Here is a 22522-nt window from a genome sequence, read left to right as displayed (position 1 = left end):
ATAGTTTTGCATTTTCTGACAATTTTTAAATTTTATTTTAGTTAACTAAAATGTCACTTTTTTGTTTTTTTTATATGTAGTTGTAGTTTTTATTTTAGAGGCTTAAGACTGTTTTTGTATGAGGCCCAGAAAGCTAGTTTGTGATAAGGAGCAAGACGAGGACTACCAGACCTGGCAAATTAAATCCAGGTAGCTCCTCACGTGCATGTTTCCCATCAAACTGTCAGAAACATGAGACTAATGAAAATTTCATCATACATGACATTAATTGAGACATAAAGGAGTAAGAGGGAACAGTGTGTATGTGTGTAAAGCAGTAAAAAATGACTGCATCAGACTGAGCTAAGAATAATAAAACTCTGTAGAGCATTTTAATATCTCTGAAATACAAAATGATTCACAAAAATACAAACTTTCATCTAATCAAACAGTTTGAAAACTTCATAAAATGCAAACAGGAAACAACACACAGAAATGATAAATAAATAAATAAATAAATATATATGAGGCATGGAATAATTTATTTATAACGCACTTTAAAAACAAAGTTTACAAAGAGCAGGAAGAAGGTGATTTTAAACATTAAAGACAAATAAAAGAAACACGCTAAAGTTCATAAAAAATGAAAATAAGTAGAACAAATGTCAAGACAAACATTTAAAAATCAAAGACACCATCTCTCTATCTATGGTCAAGTGCATGCTTCACATCAGCGAGGTTAACTGTGAATTTCTATACCAAATAAAAGCTTTTTTAAGTTGACCCCAGAGAAAGATGGTAAGCTGCCCAGTTAGTCACAAATATACTATAGTGTAAAATTAAATAATCAGCTCAAGTTTTATATAGTCAGTTATTTACAAATAAATACCTGTTATTCATCCATGACTCCTACATAATGTTTGTGCAATCAAAGTAAACATCTGTCAGATTATAATCACATATTTACTGCTTTGCAAACTTCATAAAGTACAAACAAACAAAGAAAACACAACGAACACATACAAAATAGAAAACTTTTTTGTTTAAGTAAATACTTTCCTCAGCAGATCTTCGTGCTCTCAGACTTCTTGCTATTTATGATGATAATAACTTACATGTAACGTCTTTCATTTATTTACTGTGTAGCACTCACTCTGTGTTTTATCTGATAGTTGTTAAACACTTTTGTAAAAGTGACCTTATGATGATCTCAGTGCTGCTGGACTGAAGTGTCTTCCTGTGGCTGCTGGTTTGAATCCCCAACCAAATTGTCAGGATCCAGAAAAGATAAACCAACGCTCTCCACTCCATCAACACCAACAATCCTTTGTGCAAAGCACTAGTAATTGTTATGACTTTGGATCCCCTGGTCCCCCGAATGCTTCTATTAAAAGAAGTTTAATAATGAGTCAGTCTGACGGCACAAGAAGCAAAAACATGTTTGTGTTTGTTTCTGATGTACCTTTTGTGTGATGGCGAGAGAAATAAGAAGCAAGTGCAGCGACTACAAGTAAAGAAACAGTGATGATGATGGAGATCAGCACAGCGACCCTGGACCGACCTGCTGAGGTGAAAAAAGGTCACCACAAATGGACCAAAAATGTCACCAAAACAGAAATGATGCAGAGATAAATCTGGATTTTTTTTCCTCACTGTTTCTCTGAGTCGTGTCCTCAGGATCTGGAGTTTGGACATTTCTGGGATGCAGTGGTGTCTCTGTCAATGAGATTTTCCCGTAGTTTGGGTCTAAAAGACACAAAAAAAACATAAGAGTCATAAATTGTTAATAAAAATTTGAGTTTGGAACCACAAACATCGCCAAAACAAATCTTCTCACCGACTACAAGTTCAACAACAGCAGCTTTCACTCTGCTCTGCAGCTTGGGGATGAAACATCTGTATCTGCCGTTGTCTTCCTCCGACACGTTCAGGATCTTCAGTGAAATGTTCCCGTGTTTCATGTCGTCCATGAACAGCTCCGTCCTCCTGAAGTACGAGGCCATCTTCATGTCGGGGACCTCCTGCCTGTCCCTGTACAGGTGAACGTACTTCACTCGGCTCAGCCGGTCCGACGGGTCGGGCTTCAGGTCGGGTTTGGACCACTCCACCGTCAGACCCTGGACATCGAACGTGGGCGCCAGGTGACACGGCAGGATGACATCATCACCCGGAGCAGCGATGATTGGAAGATTTGAACCAATCACCAGAACCTCACCTGGAAACAGATGGAAAATTAATTCTCCTGAACTCCTGCAGAACTTCCACAGATCTTCAGTGTATAACTCTGTAAAGTGACACACACAAACACTTGAAGATCTTGAACAGCCAAATGAGTGTTTCCGCTGTTATTCCAGAAATGTTTCTTACTGAGATCAAATTATTTAAAGAAAGAAGTCCTCCTCAGTCTACTGGTAAACAGGACAGGGATCTCAATATCAGGATGTGAATTTACAGCAGAATAAATTAAGCTGAATGCATCCGGTTTAAATGGAGGCATATCTGTGCTGGTTCAGACACACGCAGTGTCAGGGATTCAAAGTTTTGATCATGGGAAACAGTCTGGTCAGTAACTGATTTAATCTAAACCTGAACAGCTTCCTCTGTGAGTAATCTCTGTAAATAAGTGACATCATCATGAGATCATCAGACAGACAGTAAAATGCTGGGTTTCTGTGGGTACCTGCTGATCCAGAACAATGAAATTACAGTAACCAGACACAGGAAGACAAAAAAAAAACCTTAATCCACAGAGACTTTTAACCAAATTCTTCTGAATTAAGTTGTTAAAGCCAAAACTAGCTCATCTGTGGAAAACCATGATGGACGCATATGTCGGCTAAAAATATTGGAACATAGTGTTAATTCATCCCCTTACCACAATGTATGATGTGGTTTCTGGTGTTTGTGTGGAAACAACAACACAAATATTCAGTATATTAGGTTTGTGTGACGTTGGTTTAATTCAGTCCTCAGTTGCTGACATTACTTTTCCCCCCGTAAGGCCATGATTTCTTAAATAAATTCAATGTAATTTAAGAGAATTAAGTTCTACAGTGTGGAGACGTTACCGAGTTGACTGCTGAAGACTTCTGGACTTCCTTTACCATCACGGGACGTCGGAATAACTGGAAAAAGAAATTCACAACTTCAGAAGAGATCATGAGAAGATAGAGAAGATTTTATTATACAAGCAGCTGACATCATACACAAAAACATGAAGCCTGAACATGAATATATTTAAAAACAAACAAACAAAAATATATAAACATATGGAAATTAATTAATATAATCTTTTTTTGCCTTATATTCGGTAATGTTTTATTAAATTGTGATGTTTAATGCTTTCTATATAGATTAGTTAGAAATATTCACAAAATAATTCCTTGACCCTGATAACAGGTCAGATAAAATAATAATAATAATAATAAAGAAATCACACACAAAAGTCCCTATATAATTGAATTTCTTTTATGTCTAGTCACCAGTGATTAACTGGATGTGTGGTGGGGTTTTTCCCAGAAATGACTCAATGATTGAATTAAATCAAGACTGAAAAGAGCAGAGTCATGATTACCAAACAATAAATGAGGTTATGACATGTGTAAATTTACAACTCAGTAGAATATTCTTAGAAAGATCAAATGTGTGTACCACACAAATTAAGCACCCCTTCCCTTCCAAGGTGAACATATCTGTTCAGAACAAAGCAGGAGATCCATAAAAAGCTACAAGTTAATCTAGATTTTCTTCTGTTGTCTTATTTTGTACGGTAGGTTCAGGGAGTTTACCTCATAAAACAGTGGAGTAGGACTAACTTAAAATCTAACGCAGAATGGAAACTTTAAACTGAAAGCCTGACTAAAAATATTTACAAGAATAAGTGGAAAAATATGTAAAATCAAGACTTTCACGTGACTGAATTTGATTGGACAAATCAGTCACGTGATCAGGCCTTACAACTGTGCCGAAATGGCGGCTCATTTCAAACTTTTTCGTACATTTTTCAAAGATAGACTTGCGAAATGAGCAAATGAAAACATTTGAGGCGAGAAACAAAGTTTGAAATGTGTCATTACGTGATATCAGAGATTATATTTAATGTTTTCTAGCGAGTTTCCACACCGGACATGTTTCCTTGTTTCGTTCTTGTTGCTAGGCAGCAGTGTGACGCACGCGTTTTGTTTACGCTATGAGAAACAGGTGTGGCGTGTCTGACGTAAATAGGCGTGTCGAACCTTTACACATCTTTAGAATGCTCAGTGGATCATCGCCTTTATCCGATAAATAAATACATAACACTCTTATCAACGCTCAAATGGGAAGAAACCGCTTCATACGGGGCAGAACCTGCCTGATAATCACCACAATTTAACATTATTTTACGTCTCAAAAGTAATTAACTGATGTCATTACTCACAGTGACACACAACAAAGTTGAACTGCTAAAAGGGAATTCGGCTTGTTTATTTCTTGAAAATGTGAATGAAATGTAGCTGTGAGTTTACCTTGAACGGGAGTCCAGACGAGCAAAGCTGAGCACAGGATGAAAGTCCACAGTGAGGATGAGTCTCCACCCAGCGAGCTGTACACAGACATGGCTCGTAGTTAGTCTTTGAATGAATAACCCGAATCACCGTGGACCGTTCAAGTAGGCTACTTCTTTAGCCCCGCCCCTCTCTCTTCTTCTTAGTCATTTGACTAGAAACATCTGGAAACACCTGGAGAAAACACGACCAGCCAACACAGTCATGAGCTGGAACACCCTTTGACCCAGTTATGTAGGTCTTACCAAACAAAAGTCCATCACTGAGCTATAAACAAGTGTTGTTCTCCATCACTTTGAACTACAGACATATTTACACAATAAATATACCCCCGGCCCTGATCCTCTGGCTCTTCTGGGTATTTCTGTTTGCAACACTATCACTCCAGGACACTTAGGCTGACCTTAGGAGTCATTTTCAACTGTATCAGATTGCTTTGCATGTTAAGTTGGGCACAAAGATTTCCCTTTTTATAGATATTGTTGGAAGTGCAGCTTCCAAAAAAAAAAAAAATAAGGAATTGTAATTATCAGCAGAGGTTTAAAAAAAACCCTTGAAAGATAAAGGATAAAGGTCAGTCTTTCATGTTTTAGACAGAGAAGAGAGGTGGTTTCACCTGAAACCTCTACTGATAATGATCATTACTGGGTCAACAACCTTCTTAAGAGACAGCTCCCACAAGAGATTAAATACCTGGGATTCTTCACCATTGGATTTTAGAACTGAATAAGCTTCTCAATCAAAGGGAAAACATCTTTGAAAAACTTAAAGAAATGCAGTATTTTTATTACCTCAGTTCACAAAACTTTTGCTTTTCTAACCTAATTTCATTTGTTTTAATTGACTTACATTTTTGCTTCTATCTAACATAATACATTTTTTTTCTGAAACCTGTTGACAAAAAAAATAATTAATCGAAGTCAACAGTTAATTTTTTGAGTGTAGAAAATTATCAACTACAAGGAACAATTTCACAGCTGCTGTGCATGTGCACTCTGAATCTTATGTGAATCTCATCAAACTTCTGATACTTCACAAATCTCCTTTCATTATTGCAAATCAGCCAGCGGATGACTTATTTCCATCCATCCTTATCAGGGTCGGGAGGGAGCCCATCCCAGCTACCATAGGGCGAGAAACGGAGTGCACCCATGACAGATCTCCAGTCTGTTGCGGGCCAATACAGAAACACATAGAAAAATTCACACTCACATTGCCTATGAGCAATGTAGAGTCTCCACTTAATGTTTGGACTATGGAAGGAGGCCATGGTACCTAGAGAGAAACCTTTAAATTTCCTTTAACGCTTTGATCTGTAACGGATGCTGAAAAAAAACTGAACATATTTAAATACAAAACAGTCTTGGTGTTTGGGGATGATTTGTTTCAGTCTAGTTAGCAATGATCAGGGGGGATTTTAACCCTTTAATTTGTCCATCGGAGATGCTTTAAGGTCTCACTGAAGATTTAAGTTCTCTTTAAATACTCAGGTATAACATTTAAATAAGTTCACACAGTGAGACTAAATAAATATTCATTAAACACGCTGACAGTGAGGCAGAGGAGTGTTTCTTCTCCAGGCTGAACTTCACAGTTTTGTACTGAAGGAGGAAATCCATCAGTTTCACTGCTTGATGTTTCCAAGCAGATCCTCCAGAGTCTGACAGCAGCAACTCTGACTGAAGACGTCTGTAAGAAATATTTCCTGTTTACATCCTCTGATCTTCCACTCTGGGTTTTCTTGTTCTACACTTTCTTTATGTGAAAATGAGCTCGATAAATAAACTGAACGTGGTCTTGAGCTGGGGTCAAAGTTCAAATTAGGCTCACTTCCTGTTATAGAAGATGATCTTGGTGCTGCTGGGCCCGAGTGTCTCCCGGTGGCTGTTGGTTTGAATCCAACCTGACTGAAGATCCAGTAAAAATAAAAAGTGTTTTTCTCATTTGCCTCTGGCTGTTTCTGATTTAAAAAAAAAAAAAAAAAAAAAAAAAAAAAAGGCTGAAAAGGTTTTTTTTCAAATCCAATTAAGTCTGATGGCAAGAATCAACATTATTTGTGTTTGTTTGTTTCTTACTTTTAATGTCTAAAAAATGCACTAATAGAATTATGCAAAGAAAGCAGCAAAAGCAGCAACGGACATGAAGGCGATGACAATGATGACCACAGAGACCCTGGTGATGTCAACAAAGGAAAAAAGGTAAATGCACAAAAATGTCACCCAAACAGACATAATGAGGAGAAGAGCTGGATTGTTATCTCACCATTTCTTAGAGTTTTGTCCTGATGATCTTGCGTTTGGAGCGACGTCTCTGCCGTTGAGGTTTTAACGTGGTTTGGATCTAAAAGTCACGAAAAAATAAAATAAAATGAAACTGAAGGTTTGTAATGGTACAGAAAAAACACACAAAACTGTTGGGAACCACAAACATGACCAAAACAAATCTTCTCCCCGACTACAAGTTCAACAACAGCAGCTTTCACTCTGCTCCGCAGCTTGGGGATGAAACATCTGTATCTGCCGTTGTCTTCCTCCGACACGTTCAGGATCTTCAGTGAAATGTTCCCGTGTTTCATGTCGTCCATGAACAGCTCCGTCCTCCTGAAGTACGAGGCCATCTTCATGTCGGGGACCTCCTGCCTGTCCCTGTACAGGTGAACGTACTCCACTCGGCTCAGCCGGTCCGACGGGTCGGGCTTCAGGTCGGGTTTGGACCACTCCACCGTCAGACCCTGGACATCGAACGTGGGCGCCAGGTGACACGGCAGGATGACATCATCACCTGGCGCGGCAATGATTGGAAGATTTGAACCAATCACCAGAACCTCACCTGGAAACAGATGGAAAATTAATTCTCCTGAACTCCTGCAGAACTTCCACAGATCCTCAGATCGTCAGTGTATAACTCTATAAAGTTACACACTGAAGACCTGAACATCATGAACAGGCCCGTGAGTCTTTGTGGTGTTACTGCAGAGGTGTTTCTGGGACTAAATTATTGAATGAAACAAGTCCTCCTCAATATGTTTCGAAAACCAACAGAGAACTCCTGGGAGATTTGTTCCACCCTAAAGCCTTGTTTAGTTCTAATAAGTGATGCTGAGTCAGTGGAATTAAGGAGCCTGGGACCTGGTAAACCTCAGTTCAGAGTTCACATGAGCTGAGGTTGTGTATAAACCTCAGCTCACAGGGTGACAGTGACATTGCACATCATAGGTCACAACACCACTGAAGGTTCAATATGTGGGACTCTGTCACCTTTTATACGTGAAGAAACTGGAATACAAGGTCAACAAAGTCAGGTTCTGCCATTTCTATCTTCGAAAGACTTCAAGAAAGTAAATTTCTCTGACCCATAACACTCACTATACGTTTGAGAGATTTCAGACATAACCAATGAGTATTTCTTAGTTTTAGTGATTCCTCTTTAGAGAGACGGCCCTTTAGGGATTAACCATGCAAATAAACAGGTCGAGTTTCTGAGTTCTGTCAATTTTGTTGAACTTCTATTCTTTATCACCTCTTCAAAAACAAAAGCATCCATCAAGTTTTTGAAGGAAGCCACAAGTAACAAAACTGGTTTAACACATGAAAAAGTTGGATTACCTTCTTCAAAACCGTTCAACACTGCGGCTTTAATTTGATTAATTTGTTAATTAAATGCTCGTGATAACCCTCCCAGGCCAGAGACATGTCAACTGTTAGACATGACAAGGAAAGGCAAAGGGTTTTTTGTTTGTTTCAGCTCAAGTTTAAACAGAATCACCTTTGTCTTCTTCCATTTCTTCAGTCTTTGGGGTACTAAGAGTTACAAGATGAGATGAAGAAACAGCAAGAAGCAGAGAGCGTTTAAAAGTACAAAACAGAGCTGTTTTCACATTTAACTCATAACCTGTCTTTGTGGAGGATGTGTAGCACAGCAGGGTAGAAGCCTAACCGATTAACACAAATGGATATCTGCGTATATCAGGCAATAACTGATTATTGGTGGTTATTCAAACATGATCTACATGGCAGATAAACAACAAAGTCACCAAAATCACCAGAGCTGCTTATATTTGGAAAGCCCAAATGTCATCTAAGCATTTAAAACAAATGAGTTGTTATTAAATGTCACGACGTCCTTTTGTTCAGTCACATCAATTCTGAGCTGATTAACTGATGAAATACTTTACAACAATTCTCCGTGACTCACTGACTGACTCACTGTGGGACGGATACGTATTTAAGCCCGTTTCCACAAAAAAAAACACAACCCAAAAATCAAGTATCTAAAATCGAAATTTCAAGTTACTTTTCTCAACATTTCGAGAAAATAACTCGAGTTATAGATCCTTTTTTTCCTTAGTGGTGGTAACGGGCTTTCATAGATATGGGATGGGTGGATGGATACGGCCAGATGCGGCGTCTAAGTCTCTCTTTTTTTTTTTTTCAGCGGACGGTTTTAACGTTTACCGGGAGATCTCCACACCTGTCAGATGTTGGTGCCAAACAGCAAAGTATAGCACGTGTCTTCTGTCACACTTTAAACACACGGCCCTGCAGTATTAACAGAGAAACACGTTCACACTCACACTTTCAGCCTGTTCAGTGTTGTCCGTTATAATTATTCCTCTATGATTAACCACAGTTGTAATCGCTGTGATCCTGGGCAGTTTGCAGTTGGCAAAGTGAACATCAGCTAATAAACACCATCAATTAATTAATTCATTTATTTTTTTAAAAAGTGGTTCCACAATTTTATCTAAAATACAAGAAAGATCTAAAAAAAATACACAGCAGGATCTGAAGACCTTCACTTAGTCTGTCCTTTTCCAGATTAAGTGCCGTGAAGAGAATGCGACAGTGACAAATGGACAATGGATCATATATCGAGTGCGGAGAGAGTATGAGCGTGCAGCGTTTAAAGCGTGGAAGTACTGACCTTACTTTGAGTTTGATTCCATAAAAAGGGACAAAAACATTAGTGTCCGTTGTGTGTGGGAAGAAAACTTATTTTTGCAGCAAAAAACCCTCTTAACTTCCGAGCGAGCACTGAGTGCGCTAGGACGTAATGGGAAACTCACAGAGAAAGTCGTGGATTCTTCAATTGACCGCGGCACACCTACACCAGGGTAAACCTCCGCCTACCCTAGTCCTGCTTTACAGGTGAAAATAGAGCAACAGGACCGCTGAGTCTTTGACTTAATTTATTTTCTGCTCTGTTTTACTTGCATCTATTTGAAAGACTGAGTGTAAACACAAAAGAACATTTTATTTTATGTGCTGGAATGTGCAGAAAATAGGTTTAAATATTAAACTAATTTATTCAAGTCAGAGAATGTTGCACATAATTAAATTTTTGCTTGATGAATAAAGTTAAAACTAATAAAACAAGTTTTATAAAGAGACTTTTCCATTTGATTACATTTTGTATGATGGATTATGCAGAAAAAGTAGAATTGGGCTGAAAGATCTATCACTTTGTTACCTATTCAGGTTGTAAATCGTGTTTTTAAAAAGTAACTAAGTAAATAAGTAACTAAGTAATTAATTACTTTTGAAAATAAGTAATCAGTAAAGTAACAGGATTACTTTTTTGGGGAAGTAATCAATAATTAGTTACTGATTAATTTTTTCAAGTAACTTGACCAGCACTGCTGACAACAACCCATGACATGAATCTTGTGTTAACAGCAACCATCAACACCAATGACAAAGGTCATTGGTTTTAAAGTATTTTTAGACGGCCTGTGGCACAACCACCATAACCTTGTGACCCACATGATGAAAGAAGACAAATTAAAGTATGACAATTGCAACCTTTTGAATTATTAGATAAAGAGTTTTTTTGAGCAAAGATTTGAAAATAAAACCTAAAAAATGTGACAATCGAAAAATCTAAATGAAAACTTATTTGAAATTGAGTAAGTATATAATAAGAGGATGACCATCTTTTAACTTCATAGTGAAGAATATTTCAAACAGTATTATTACATCTACCTTTCATGGCTTATTGTTTGTTTTTCTTAAATGTGTGACAGGAAATGATTAAATAAAGGGTCTGGTTTTGAAGAATGACCCTTCAGTTCATGCCAGGCCGAAAAGAAATATTCAAGAAATATTTCAACCACCATCGACTGAACCTTGGTCATTAGGTTAAAGTATGATTCATATGCAGAAGAGGAATTTATGGTGATTGTTGATATAAAATTGCATCGTCATGACATGTAACAGCTATGACACTACAGTGTGACACCTCAAGCACTGCCTGAGGTGTCAAATGACTATAAAGGAAGTACAACAACACCTGTGGTCTCTAGATAGTATTGACCGTCAACTCTGCAAGGGAATTTATTTTACAACTGTCAACTGTTGAACACAGATTGGGGAGCTTACTCGAGTCCCTGAAACAGAACACTGGACATGTTTCACTGGTGAGTCTATGTGGCAATTAGAGGAAGCGATGTTTGTGCTTCTTTAGTTCAGTCTCGTGTTTCAGATCACTTGGTAAAACCATAAAGTCAGCTGACTACAGAGGCGAGGGTGTGGATTTTTTTAAAATGATACATGTGGAACTAAATGTAAATCTGAAGTAACTGAAGTGCAGCTTTAATGCAAAACACATATCACATCAGACATTTTCATGCCGAGTCATTCTGTCTTCCTTGCTGTCACTTGCGATTTTTATTTGTCCGGTAGAGCAGGAAATCTTCTTTCGTCATCTTATTGATTCTGGGTGGAGCAGGTGGATGTTTTCTCCTCTCTGTGTAGAAACCAGAGAGAAAGTCAGGAGCAGAGAGGTCCTTGAAGCTGCAGGTCCGCACTGCTGTGTTTTACTACATGTTACTGATCTGAGGGAAGAACTTCAGCATTTTCATGAAAACCACAGTGTTCAGTATAAAAACCTGTGTCACAGTTAATGTAGTGTCATTGAATGTGTCGATTCTGTGTTTGGACGACTTCACAGGAAGTCTGACTAAGTAGAAATGGAAAGTTTCCTTCTTGAAGGAGATGAACTTTGAGCTCTACTGGTCAGATTTACACCAACATGGATCAAACCCAGTCTGACACACAGCAGAGGAAAAAAGACTCTGACTGGAGGTTTGATAACATCAGGTGTGTCATCAAACCTGTGACACAAACAGCTTTTCTGCAGGTCAGCCAGCAGATGGCAGCGTTCTCTTAAAGAAAAGCTGCATTTGAACTGCATACACTATGTTGATGATTGATTTCAGGTTTATAAGATGCAAACAATAAACAAAGTAAAGGCTCCATTAATATAAATATAGGTTCTCATTGTCAAATGTTACCATGTTACGAGGTAAACAGTGACTTAACATCAAATAGAGGCAAAAAAGAAAACAGTGTCTAAACGTGCTTGAACTTTTTACTTTCACACTCATATTTACAGACGATTTCACACATTCACATATATCACTGTAACTTTACACTCACTGCAGTAACAAATACATCCATCCAAAATTCTTAAATATAAATATTCTTATAAATAAATATCTGAGGTAATAAAAAAATAAAAGATCCTGAGCTGGCTAACAGCTGCAAACACATCAGTTTAACTGTGAACGTAAGGAGCTCTGTCATGTTACAGAGCAGGAATAAAGAAGAGCTGGACACAAACATCCTCTGATTTTAGCTCCGTAACTGCAGCAGAAACTACAGTCAGGAGGATTTCTGTCAGTCTGCACAAAGTTTGTAGCTTTAAATGACAAAAAGAGGAAGTTAAGCTTGAGCTCTGCATCAGGATCAAACTGCTCCTTTAAATAAATAACTAGAAACAGCCTGAACATCAAGTCCTGACCAGCAGGAAGTTTCAATTACATTTAATAAATTAACTGTGGCTTTAAAAATGAAGACCAATAAATATCTGAAGTTTCAATCACCTTGTATAAGGTGCTCACAGTCCTGTCATATAAAACTAGCTTTCATAAATAAACACTTTCAGCATCACAATAAGTGACTCTGTTTAAATTACAGCTGCATTAAACATCATTCACAGCAGGTCATTAACACAGTGCAGTAAAGTAATCAGCTTATAACCTGTTTTTGTAACTTCTGTGTCTCCCACACAGTTTTCAGATGAGGGTTTATTTCCACCTTTCCACCTGAGCTGTGTCACAAACGTTCATGGAAATTTCCTTTAATGCTGTGAAATCCTTCCAGTCCTGCTGTTTGGGAATAATTCACTTCAGTCCAGAACAGTGATGATGATCATTTCTTTTACAACATTTTCTTTGTTGAGCTCGATAAATAAACTGGACGAGGCTCGAGTCTTCAGCTGGGGTCAAAGTTCAAAGTGTGTTTTTTGCTAAACCAGAGTAGAAAAGCAGTATAGAAGAACCAGTCCATTTATTCCTTTGAGCAAGCAGCTAGACTGGTAGTGGTTGTTTTTCTGTCTCATCATCCTCTGGATGCTTCTGTTGAAAAAAGTAGAATAATGAGTCAGTCTGACGACACAAGAAGCAACAACATGTTTGTGTTTGTTTGTTTCTTACTTTCAGTGTCTGGTGAAAAATGTGTCTGTAGAAATATGCAGCAAAACCAGCGAGAGCCAAAACTAATAATAAGGTGACGACAGCGATGACCACAGCGACCCTGGATCGACCTGCTGATGTAGAAAAGACAAGAAGGTCACCACAAATACACAAAACCCCAAACAGGGATGATGCAGAGAAGAGTTGGACTGTTTTCTCACCATTTGTTGGAGTCGTGTCCTGAGGATCTGGAGTTTGCAGCGGCGTCTCTGTCGTTGAGGTTTTAGCAAAGTTTGAATCTAAAAGACAAAACAGTCAAAATCTGTTATTAAAATTAGGCTGAAAGTTTGTATTGAGAAAAAAAACAACTTTGAGTTTGGAACCACAAACATCAACAAAACAAATCTTCTCACCGACTACAAGTTCAACAACAGCAGACTTGACTCTGCTCTGCAGCTTGGGGATGAAACATCTGTATCTGCCGTTGTCTTCCTCCGACACGTTCAGGATCTTCAGTGAAATGTTCCCGTGTTTCATGTCGTCCATGAACAGCTCCGTCCTCCTGAAGTACGAGGCCATCTTCATGTCGGGGACCTCCTTCCTGTCCCTGTACAGGTGAACGTACTCCACTCGGCTCAGCCGGTCCGACGGGTCGGGCTTCAGGTCGGGTTTGGACCACTCCACCGTCAGACCCTGGACATCGAACATGGGCTCCAGGTGACACGGCAGGATGACATCATCACCCGGAGCAGCGATGATTGGAAGATTTGAACCAATCACCAGAACCTCACCTGGAAACAGATGGAAAATTAAGCCTCCTGAACTGCCACCACTATAGACTGAAGACCTGAAAATCAGTAACAGCCCCATCAGTCTCTGTGCTGTTACTTTAGTGTCTCTTAATATACACTACAAAATTTCAGCCATAACCAGTGTGCAGTTGTTGTCAGTGATGGCTGTTTGTTGTTCTGTTACAGACTGACTGAGCCTCGTATGTTCTGTCTGTGGTACTGAAATTCTAACATTTTTAAGTTTTACATAAACAACTTGATTTAATTTGACATCTTTTATTTCATTACTATCATACAGAGTGACTGCTTTGTGTTTTCACTGATTCATGCTGATCTTTTGATAATTTGAAACTGATTTGAAACTAATTATTTAACTGCTCCAAATAAAGAAAAATAAGATAAGTTCGGGTTTAATAACCAACTAATTTAATTTATTTAAATATGTAAACTACAAATCCAGAGTAAACTACAAAACACGCACAGACACCTGATTGGACAAACGAGCCACGTGGGCAGTCAGACGTAATTCCTGATGGGGTCATGATGGCGGGTTGTCAAGCTAATGTGTTTTTATAGAAAACACATTAGCTTGTGGAAACACATGTAGTCAGCAGCAGCATGTGCGGACTGAATCTGCATCACTCCGGATCAATAAACAGGGTTTTAGTTTCGGCTCACCGGACGTTGTGTTTTGTAACTCTGCTCTTTCTCTCCTCTGACAAACACACGGCTCTCATAAACCTGACATGCTCACAGACTGCTCGGTGAATCACCGCCATCGTGTCCGTTATAAACAAACCTCACACAGTCAGAACCTGCCTGACAATCTTCTTGTTTTAAGCTTCTTCCGGTTTTAAAGTAACTCACTGACAGCTGTCACACTGTTAGTGACGGACAACACAGCACAGCTGATAACAGTCATTTCAGCTTATTCACATCCGCCAGTTTTTCATTAAAATTCACTGTAATCTGCACTAACACGCAACTAAAGCTGGACACGTTGGCTTACCTTGTACTGGAGTCCAGACGGACAAAGCCGAGAACAGGAGAAAAGTCCAGAGTGAGAAAAAGGAAAAGTCCTTAAAGTAGAAGTTGTTCAGAGACATGATCGATGATTAAAAATTCCGTTTTCTGACTGAAGCGCGTTTTTTGGAAAGCTGCAGTCCGATCAGTCCCTGCCTGCTTCGAGCGAATTGAATGAATGAGCTGCGAGGCTCACTCGCTGTTTAAAAATAACTCTAAGTCTCCGCCTAAGTCTCCGCCTACGGAGCGGTGTAACTGAGCCCTAGATGGTTATGAAGTCCCGTGATGTGTTTACGCAGGGGAAACCCCACAGTGAAACCTGTCTGTCGCGCTTTATCGCATCACCGAAATTACTCTGTATTTGGATCATTTCTATAGAAACTCCGAGTCTCAGTTTGTAACTAGTCCGCTCCGTCTCACTTTCTGTTCAGTTTGAAGACTCAGACATTATAATGTGTCTCACTGATAACAAATAAAAACAAGCTAAGCTGTCAGGTGAAGTAAGCGACTCTGAACTTTCATAATAGAAAAACATGAAAGTCACGTTGACACAACAAAAACGTGCTGTGTCATTAATGACTCAGCAGTATGAAGCACAGCATCCAGAGACTAACTTGGATATATGACTGTTTAATCAATCTAATAATCTGTTAGATACAGAAGGTGAGTTTGATCATTTCTCTGTGAGATCAAAGCTGCAGCAAAGATTCAACGCAGTTTACAATGTTGTGATGATGTAACATCCTCCACCTGCCAGTATAAATGCTCAGACATGTCAGTGCAGAGAACAATGGAAGCTGTGCTGGTTAAACTGGTGCTGGCAGCACTGCACTGCTCCTTATATGCTATTAGTCAATACAGATATTGTACAGCTTTCACATCACTGCTAATAACAACCATAATTATAGTTATAATAATATATCTGTATTTACAAATTACAGACCAAAGAGGAGTAATAATATATAAATGATGAATTAAGCACATTTTAATTTATGCTTAATAGTGTGGCATTAATATATAAAGTGCTCCCATTATGTTTAATATATCTAAAATAAAATCAGGACTCGTACTTCTGAGTTTCTCTGACATTAATTAAATGGATGAATTCTCAATAACAACATTGATTAGCTCCACAGAAGCTCCAACAATACGAACATCCTGACTTCCTTGACTGGAAGCAGATGACGTGTGCTAGCAACAGCAAAGCTCAATAGGAATGAAGTCTCACTCTCACTTCCTCTTCCAGCACACGCGTTTAGCACAGAATGGGCGTAGCTCTGCTGAGAACTAATCTCACTGCAGGCGGCCTGGACAATCCTGGATTATTATAGAGAAATCAACTTCAGTGGGTTTTTACTGTAACACATGCACTGGTTTACCTAAACCCCGTCTGTGACATTTGCCTTCTATACAACAATAAGTGATAATAATCAAAAGAAATAAAACTAGCAGTGAAACCAATGAAAATTAAATGTTTTTAAACAATAAAAACAAAGTTGAAATAAGAAAATTTGCTCTGGAAATGAAAAACTCTGAAATAAAAGAAACTAATTCAGAAAACAAGATATCCAAAAGTTGATTCTGTTCATCTGGACGTAGCGCTACGTTTTACCTTCCTGGATGATTGAGGATGCATCAAGACCAGAAAAAAATAGTTTTATTATAACTTATTATAACTTTGTGCTGAAGCGGAGCGACAGCGCTGCATCTGCTAGACTCTAAATCCTGCTTAAGACAACACATGACATCAGTTTGTATAAAATGTAAGTAAACGTGTCTCTTATCAGTTCAGCAGTTTTTTCTAACAGGAACTTCTCTGATTTAAAACCAACAGACGTGATATAAAGGAGTCAGTCAGCTTACATCTGAAACCACTGAGTCTAAGTTTGGTTTATTGGTGGAAGTTTGAGAAAAAGCCTCATAACTTATGATGAAACTATGATTCCTATAAGTGTGGCGCGTATTATCATCATACAGAACGCTCTGTAAAATTATTAAAAATTTTATGTCTCATTTGACCTCTGACCTCTCCTTCAAGCTCAATAGACTGATCTGAAGGTCACTTCAGTATTTAATATTGAATAATGTTACATTTTCTGGTTTTACTGTCCAGTAAAGAAACATTGGGGAAAAGAAACAACGATAAAAATCAGCTGTGTTTTATATATATTTTTTAATTTAAATTAATAATACATGTTATTTGACTTTCAGTTGATGTTTTCACTGAGCTGAATACGCCTGTAGTGCATTTAAATATCCCTGAAACACAAAGAATTTACAAAAACTACAAACACAGAACTTTCATTCAGTGAAACAACAAACAGGCTTTAACTAATGAACAATACACAACAATGACAATGAAACACAAGTGATGTAATGAATCACTGACGGCACAACAAAGTTTATACAGACGAGCAAAAGAAAGTGAACGATGAGTCAGTCTGATTGCACAAGCAGCAACATACTTACTCTTACTTTTAGAGTGAAAGAAATGATGCAGAGAAAAGTTGGACTGTTTTCTTAATTCCTTCTTTACAAAAAGGTAACATTTGACCTATTTTCATTGGCTAATTCTGACCAATCACACAGGTGGACCAAAAATCCTCTGCTGAGTGACCTCTGAACCTAGAAGAACCTTAACTGTGCACTGCTGTGAATGCTGTTTGCTGTAACAATGACATGATGTGTGAGTCTGTAGTTTTGGTTATAGTGAACCTGCCTCCTGTTTATGAGATATTTGTAGCAGAAGTCAGAGGGAATAAAAAAGGGGGAAAAAAAGCGTATTTGCCATGAGGTTTGAGTGTTTAGCAGTATAAATATAATCTTTATGCCGGATCAGTGTGTGAGTACTGGGCTAAAGTGAGGATGACGTCACTTCTTGCGAAACGTCTGTTTTGAGCTTTCTATCCCTGATATTCTAGCTTCACCTGATTTGAACCAAAATTTTTACATTTGGATTCAGGTTAAAAAATGGTCACGAAACACATTTCAACATCTGATCAGTTTGAGAAGAATCAGCCGTAATGTTCAGCATGTTTCCAGCAACGGATCTGTTTCATCAGTGGACTGATTCTTATTTAACAGACTCCTGGAGACTCAGAGCACTTTACACAACATTCATCCAGCCACACATAAACTTCTTCTATACTCGAGTGCTTTTATCTTTCTAACATTCTCACTCTGATGGATGCATCAGGGTTAGTGTCTTGCAGGATATTTAGGACATTTATTTTAGCAGTAGAAATGATTCTTCATGGCAGCTCAGTATGTGAGTAATGGGCTAAAGTGAGGATGACGTCACTTTTTGCAGCAAATAAAGTTTTCTGCTGAAAGTGGAACAAACGAGCAGACAGAGCTGGAAACTGCTCCGGTTTCAGTTTCTCCTTGTTAGCACAGAGGAGGCCTTTATTGAGGTATTTTAAAGAGTTTACAGCACAGTGTGCAGCTCTCTCTCTCTCTGCTGATAAGAGTGAATGGAGCTCACCCACCTGTCTCTGTCTTTCTTACTTTCTCACATCTTTCTGCCATTCAAAACAGGTATTTGTATTTTATTTATATATTTGCATAATATCCAATTGATTATTTGATTTCACTTTTGATACCAGTGTTAAAGGGATTGTCTAATCCACATTGTTCTTTACAATCCACAGCACTAATAATAATGGGCTCTGCATTTCTATCCTTCTATCTAACATTCTCACTCTGATGGCTGCATCAGGTGTTTTGCTCAAGGATATTTGGCATGCAGATTTAAGAGGCCAAGGATCAAATCACCACCCTTTCATTTTGGTAGAGGACCTGCTCTACAGCCACCTCATATGGAGAACACAGAGGAACTTGGAATTTGAATATCCAGGAAAGGTCATAGTTTTGCATTGCTCATTTTCACATTTTGTTTGCTGACCTCGGCTCTCTGTTCTTAAACTGGAGTGTTTTAAAGTAAAGTGAACATCTTTACTGACAACAAACCTGCTGTAATTAGAAATGGCATCTCCATTTTTAAATCATCAAAAATGAAAAACACTGGCACATAAAAACATGACAACAACACCTGGGTCAATACTGTGAGATTATTACACTGTCGTATGTTACATCATACCTCTAATCAAAGAATTGTTGAATCATTATACGGCTGATTAAAGATTGTGAAATCATTATGTAGTTTAAGTTGCATTATACTCCTGATTTAGAAGAAGGTGAAGATTGTTAGATTTATTCACCTGATTTGTACTACATCATTATTATTATTATTACATTATTACATCATACTGCTGATTTATAAAGAGAATACTGTTTGCAGGGAATCATGGCCTTGCTTTTCTGATTGTAGAAGCGTCTCCCTCACATTAGCCAGGAGCAGAAAAACAGGGAGCCGAGGTTGTAACTTAGACTCACTGAGAGATAGAAAGAATGTGGATGTTTAGGTTTTATGACTGGGTGGGGACCATTACCGTGACGGGACATTACCACCACACAGGAAGTGAAACCTCGCACTTTGTTGTAAAGCAACGACCCAGAAAAACAGTTCAGTCTGAAACTGGTCATGAACTCATGATCTCAGGTCAGGCGATAGCTCTCAGTGGATCTGTCACTGGGAGTGTCAGTTGTTTCTTCTGCTGGGAGAACCATGTAAACAAACACAGATAACACTTTTATGATGGGTGTTGGTTTTCGAGATCTGTGACCCAGATTCATTGTTTGCTTTACTTCCAGCAGCACTTCCATGATTCCTTCTGACTTATTACTGAAACACACTTATGTGGATTTACACAGATGAGTCCAGCTGTTGTGTAACACGTGAACTGTTCTGTATTGCAGATAAAGTGAACCCTGCTGTCTCGTACACTGACATTACCGCCACACAGGAAGTGAAACCTCGTACTTTCAGAGGTAAGAACATAAAAACTCACTCAGATACTCACAGTTCTCTCTTTGATCGCAGACTTTCCTTATTTCCTTGATGACATCATCATTGTTTATAAATAGGAGTTACCTGGTGATGTAACGGGAGTTTCAGGGCAGCGTTTGCATGCTTTCATACTTTCACTCTCACTATCACAGGAAGACAGTCTCAGTCTCATCAATGACTTTATTTGGATTGTTATTGGCACAGACACTGACCCTCTAACCCTGCTGTTATCTCAGAGGGCGGTGCTACCCTGGATCACCACCAAGTCATTGGTTCAGGTATGTGGACGACACCTGGGTGACAATCAAATCTCAGGACGTACCACAATTCACGGATCACATTAACTCGGCGGACCAACACGTCAGATACACCAGGGAGGATATGAAGGCAGGTTGCCCTTCTTAGACTGTGAGATTTCCACCAGTAATGGGGGACATTTAAAAGCTGATGTGCCAGGTTTCCCCAACATTATAAAGCGTTTACAAGAAACCTGCAGTCAGCTGAGAACGAAGAAATCACGTGGATGAGTGACGAAATGTTTCTCACACTGAAAACGTTCAGATGAACAAAATCAACGTTTAGGGATCGATTCACTTTTCTATTCAACGTTCAAGACTCAAACAGACACGTTTTGTTGTAACGTTTGACTTGATTAACAAAAGAGAGAAAGAAAGTTTCGTCATATCCTGATTCTGTTTCAGGCTCGGACCGATCAGAGCTGTGTTTCAAGAACAGCAGCTGATAAACATCGCGATTCACTCAGAAATATAACATGATTAATCTTTAAAATAGAAAAGCAACTCTGGTTAAAATCTGCAGGGTCATGGTTTCACCCACTCACCTCCTCCACCCGCACGTGTCACATGTCAGTATTGTGTACCGAGAAAAAAGGAAGCTTTGCTCATTAAAATGATTTTTATACATTTACAATAAAAACCAGGGCTCGTTCCTCTGTGTTTCTGTGCCGTGAATCAAACACACAATGTCCCCACTACAACAACACAGAGTAACGAACGAACTTCTGCGACCGTCAGAACAAGCTGCAAACACACGCTCGAGTAATCGCAGATGACCATAACATTACTGCAGACACATTAAGGTCACGTGTAACAAAACTATTTGCAATCCGTGTATTTTAACGTAATTTACTGACCTTTTCTTTGGACGCTTCGACGCGGAGATCCATTTTCTCAAAGAGCAACCAGGAAGTAAACAGCTCTGGTCATGTGACACATAAATCTCCCCGTATTATAATATTAAAGTATTTACTGAAAAATGCTTTAAAAATCACTCAGGAACATTTTAAAATTTCATACATAAAACTATTGTTTACTGTTACTTGTGTGGGTTTAAATGAGTTAAACACAAAGTGTAAAGACATAAATATTGATGACTACTGTCGTATAGCCGAGAGACAGAGTGAGAGAGAGAGCGCCCCTGGTTTCAAGAGGGAAAGTAAAAGAGGCAGAAATGTTCAGCTTTGACTCCGGTCTGCTCTCTTTTTCTACTTTAAACCGAAAATGTCGTTTAAAACCACAACAACACACCGAGGATCTCTCTGCGCGGGTTAGGTCTGGCCCTCATTGGTCTGGCCCTCATTGGCTATTTCTAAAACACCTGTTAAAACTCTTTTTTTTTTCTTTAGCTTTATTTATTTGTTTATTGTTAATATTGTTGTTGTTGTTATCGAATGACTGTGCGGTTTTTGAGGGATTTGTGTACCACTTGTGTTTTTATTGATAGTGTAGTATAATAAGTTGTGTTGTTTGGAGTTTGCAGAGCTTCACTGTGTCACAGAACAGCATTATCAAGATGTTGCAATGCCCAAATTTGTCAATAGTGCCACTGCGAGACGGTTTTGAGCCTCACGTTGCCCATCATTAATAAGAGAAGGGAAACAGAAAAGTTCACCAGGAGCAAAGAACCAAGAACAGAAATGCCTAATACTTTTTTTTAAAAGCCCAACATGAAAACCACAGACACACAACTAACACTTTTCTGTGTTTTCTATCACCTGGTTTTACTTCTGCTCCCCCCCACAGCTTTCATTACAGTGTTATACACACTTGAACAGCGGCTGTACTGAGAGCAGAGCTCACTGCAGACAGTCCGGACGTCCCCACAACAAGAAAACTTCTAGAAAATTAAACTAAACCTAAAGCCAAACATAACAAAACGTTTTAAACTTTAAAATTAACTGAAACTATTTTGTAAACTTGAAAAACTCAAATAAAATCAGAAGATTTTCAAGATTCATTTAGTTTCCCTGGTTTCACCCACAATGCTGGATCTAACACCCAGCTCAGAAGACTCAAACTTTAAATAGTTTTCTTTTTTAATTGGCTTTTTTGTCAAATTTTAGGCTAAAAGAATGAAACTTAGAGAATGTTTTCTCCTGCTAAAAGTCTACAAAGGTAAACGTGAATAAAAAGGAGAAATGGAACAAGATCCTGATCATCCCCTGAAGCAGCGCCCTCTGCTGTTACGGGTCGTAAGTGCTGGAAGTGAAAGTCAGGCTGGGATTTTTTTGCAGCTTGAGCTGTGGGCTGTTTTGAGACGCAGAGCTAAAAATCAAAAGTGGGGAATGTGGGGGTCTTCCCACCTGGGTTGAAACCAAATGAGCGGAGAAAGGGGCATGTAGACCAGAGGGGAGGGAATCCCCCTCATTCCCAAAATGTGATGCTATCAAATGACTGAATGTGACTGTCCCAGATCACTCAGGCTGACCTAATGTGCCCCCACGTGGGCGATCGTGACTCAAGAGTTGGCAGTTTGTCTTGTAATCGGAAGGTTGCCGGTTCGA

The 22522-nt window shown here is 38.7% G+C and overlaps 2 protein-coding genes and 1 long non-coding RNA gene across 4 annotated transcripts in view; all 3 read right to left on the bottom strand.

Moving 5' to 3' along the window:
• Nucleotides 1–949: 949 nt before the first annotated feature.
• The window catches only part of LOC120730805 (butyrophilin-like protein 10), a 28069-nt gene continuing 6496 nt past the window's right edge, over nucleotides 950–22522 (bottom strand). Inside the window, exons 3-8 of the mRNA XM_040027298.1 lie at nucleotides 6786–6863; nucleotides 3048–3104; nucleotides 1817–2194; nucleotides 1633–1725; nucleotides 1442–1543; nucleotides 950–1363 (exon numbers count right to left, since the gene is read on the bottom strand). Of these exons, the coding sequence (XP_039883232.1) occupies nucleotides 1329–1363; nucleotides 1442–1543; nucleotides 1633–1725; nucleotides 1817–2194; nucleotides 3048–3104; nucleotides 6786–6863 (743 nt within the window). The 3' untranslated portion in view covers nucleotides 950–1328. The remainder of the gene's footprint in view (nucleotides 1364–1441; nucleotides 1544–1632; nucleotides 1726–1816; nucleotides 2195–3047; nucleotides 3105–6785; nucleotides 6864–22522) is intronic.
• On the bottom strand, nucleotides 11874–15775 carry LOC120730813 (CD276 antigen-like). Of its 2 annotated transcripts, none has more exons than XM_040027334.1 (5): nucleotides 14797–15775; nucleotides 13410–13787; nucleotides 13218–13295; nucleotides 13018–13127; nucleotides 11874–12939 (listed from the first exon to the last, which is right to left on the bottom strand). In XM_040027334.1, the coding sequence occupies exons 1-5, from the start codon at nucleotides 14891–14893 to the stop codon at nucleotides 12892–12894; spliced, it is 711 nt and encodes a 236-aa protein (XP_039883268.1). In that variant the 5' UTR covers nucleotides 14894–15775; the 3' UTR covers nucleotides 11874–12891. The 2 variants fall into 2 exon arrangements, with proteins under 2 accessions (XP_039883268.1, XP_039883267.1); XM_040027333.1 differs by having other exon boundaries at nucleotides 13018–13130; nucleotides 14797–15774.
• Nucleotides 16965–20866, bottom strand: LOC120730821. The gene is made up of 2 exons (XR_005695210.1): nucleotides 19686–20866; nucleotides 16965–19297 (listed from the first exon to the last, which is right to left on the bottom strand). It is a non-coding gene; the product is annotated as an uncharacterized LOC120730821 (long non-coding RNA).

Source organism: Simochromis diagramma, unplaced genomic scaffold (genome assembly GCF_900408965.1).
Source record: "Simochromis diagramma unplaced genomic scaffold, fSimDia1.1 OVJJ01000766.1, whole genome shotgun sequence".
NCBI lineage: Eukaryota > Metazoa > Chordata > Actinopteri > Cichliformes > Cichlidae > Simochromis > Simochromis diagramma.
Note: the sequence above shows the minus strand (reverse complement) of the source record. Positions and strands in the feature narration are given on the sequence as shown.

What these genes read in the sequence shown, in the direction of transcription:
- LOC120730813 (XM_040027333.1), bottom strand. Translation starts at nt 14,893, where the DNA reads ATGTCTCTGAACAACTTCTACTTTAAGGACTTTTCCTTTTTCTCACTC. An exon ending in TGTTGTTGAACTTGTAGTCG is followed by an intron (nt 13,296 to 13,409) that starts GTGAGAAGATTT and finishes TTTGTCTTTTAG; the next exon opens with ATTCAAACTTTGCTAAAACC. An exon ending in TTTTTCACCAGACACTGAAA is followed by an intron (nt 12,940 to 13,017) that starts GTAAGAAACAAA and finishes TTTTTTCAACAG; the next exon opens with AAGCATCCAGAGGATGATGA.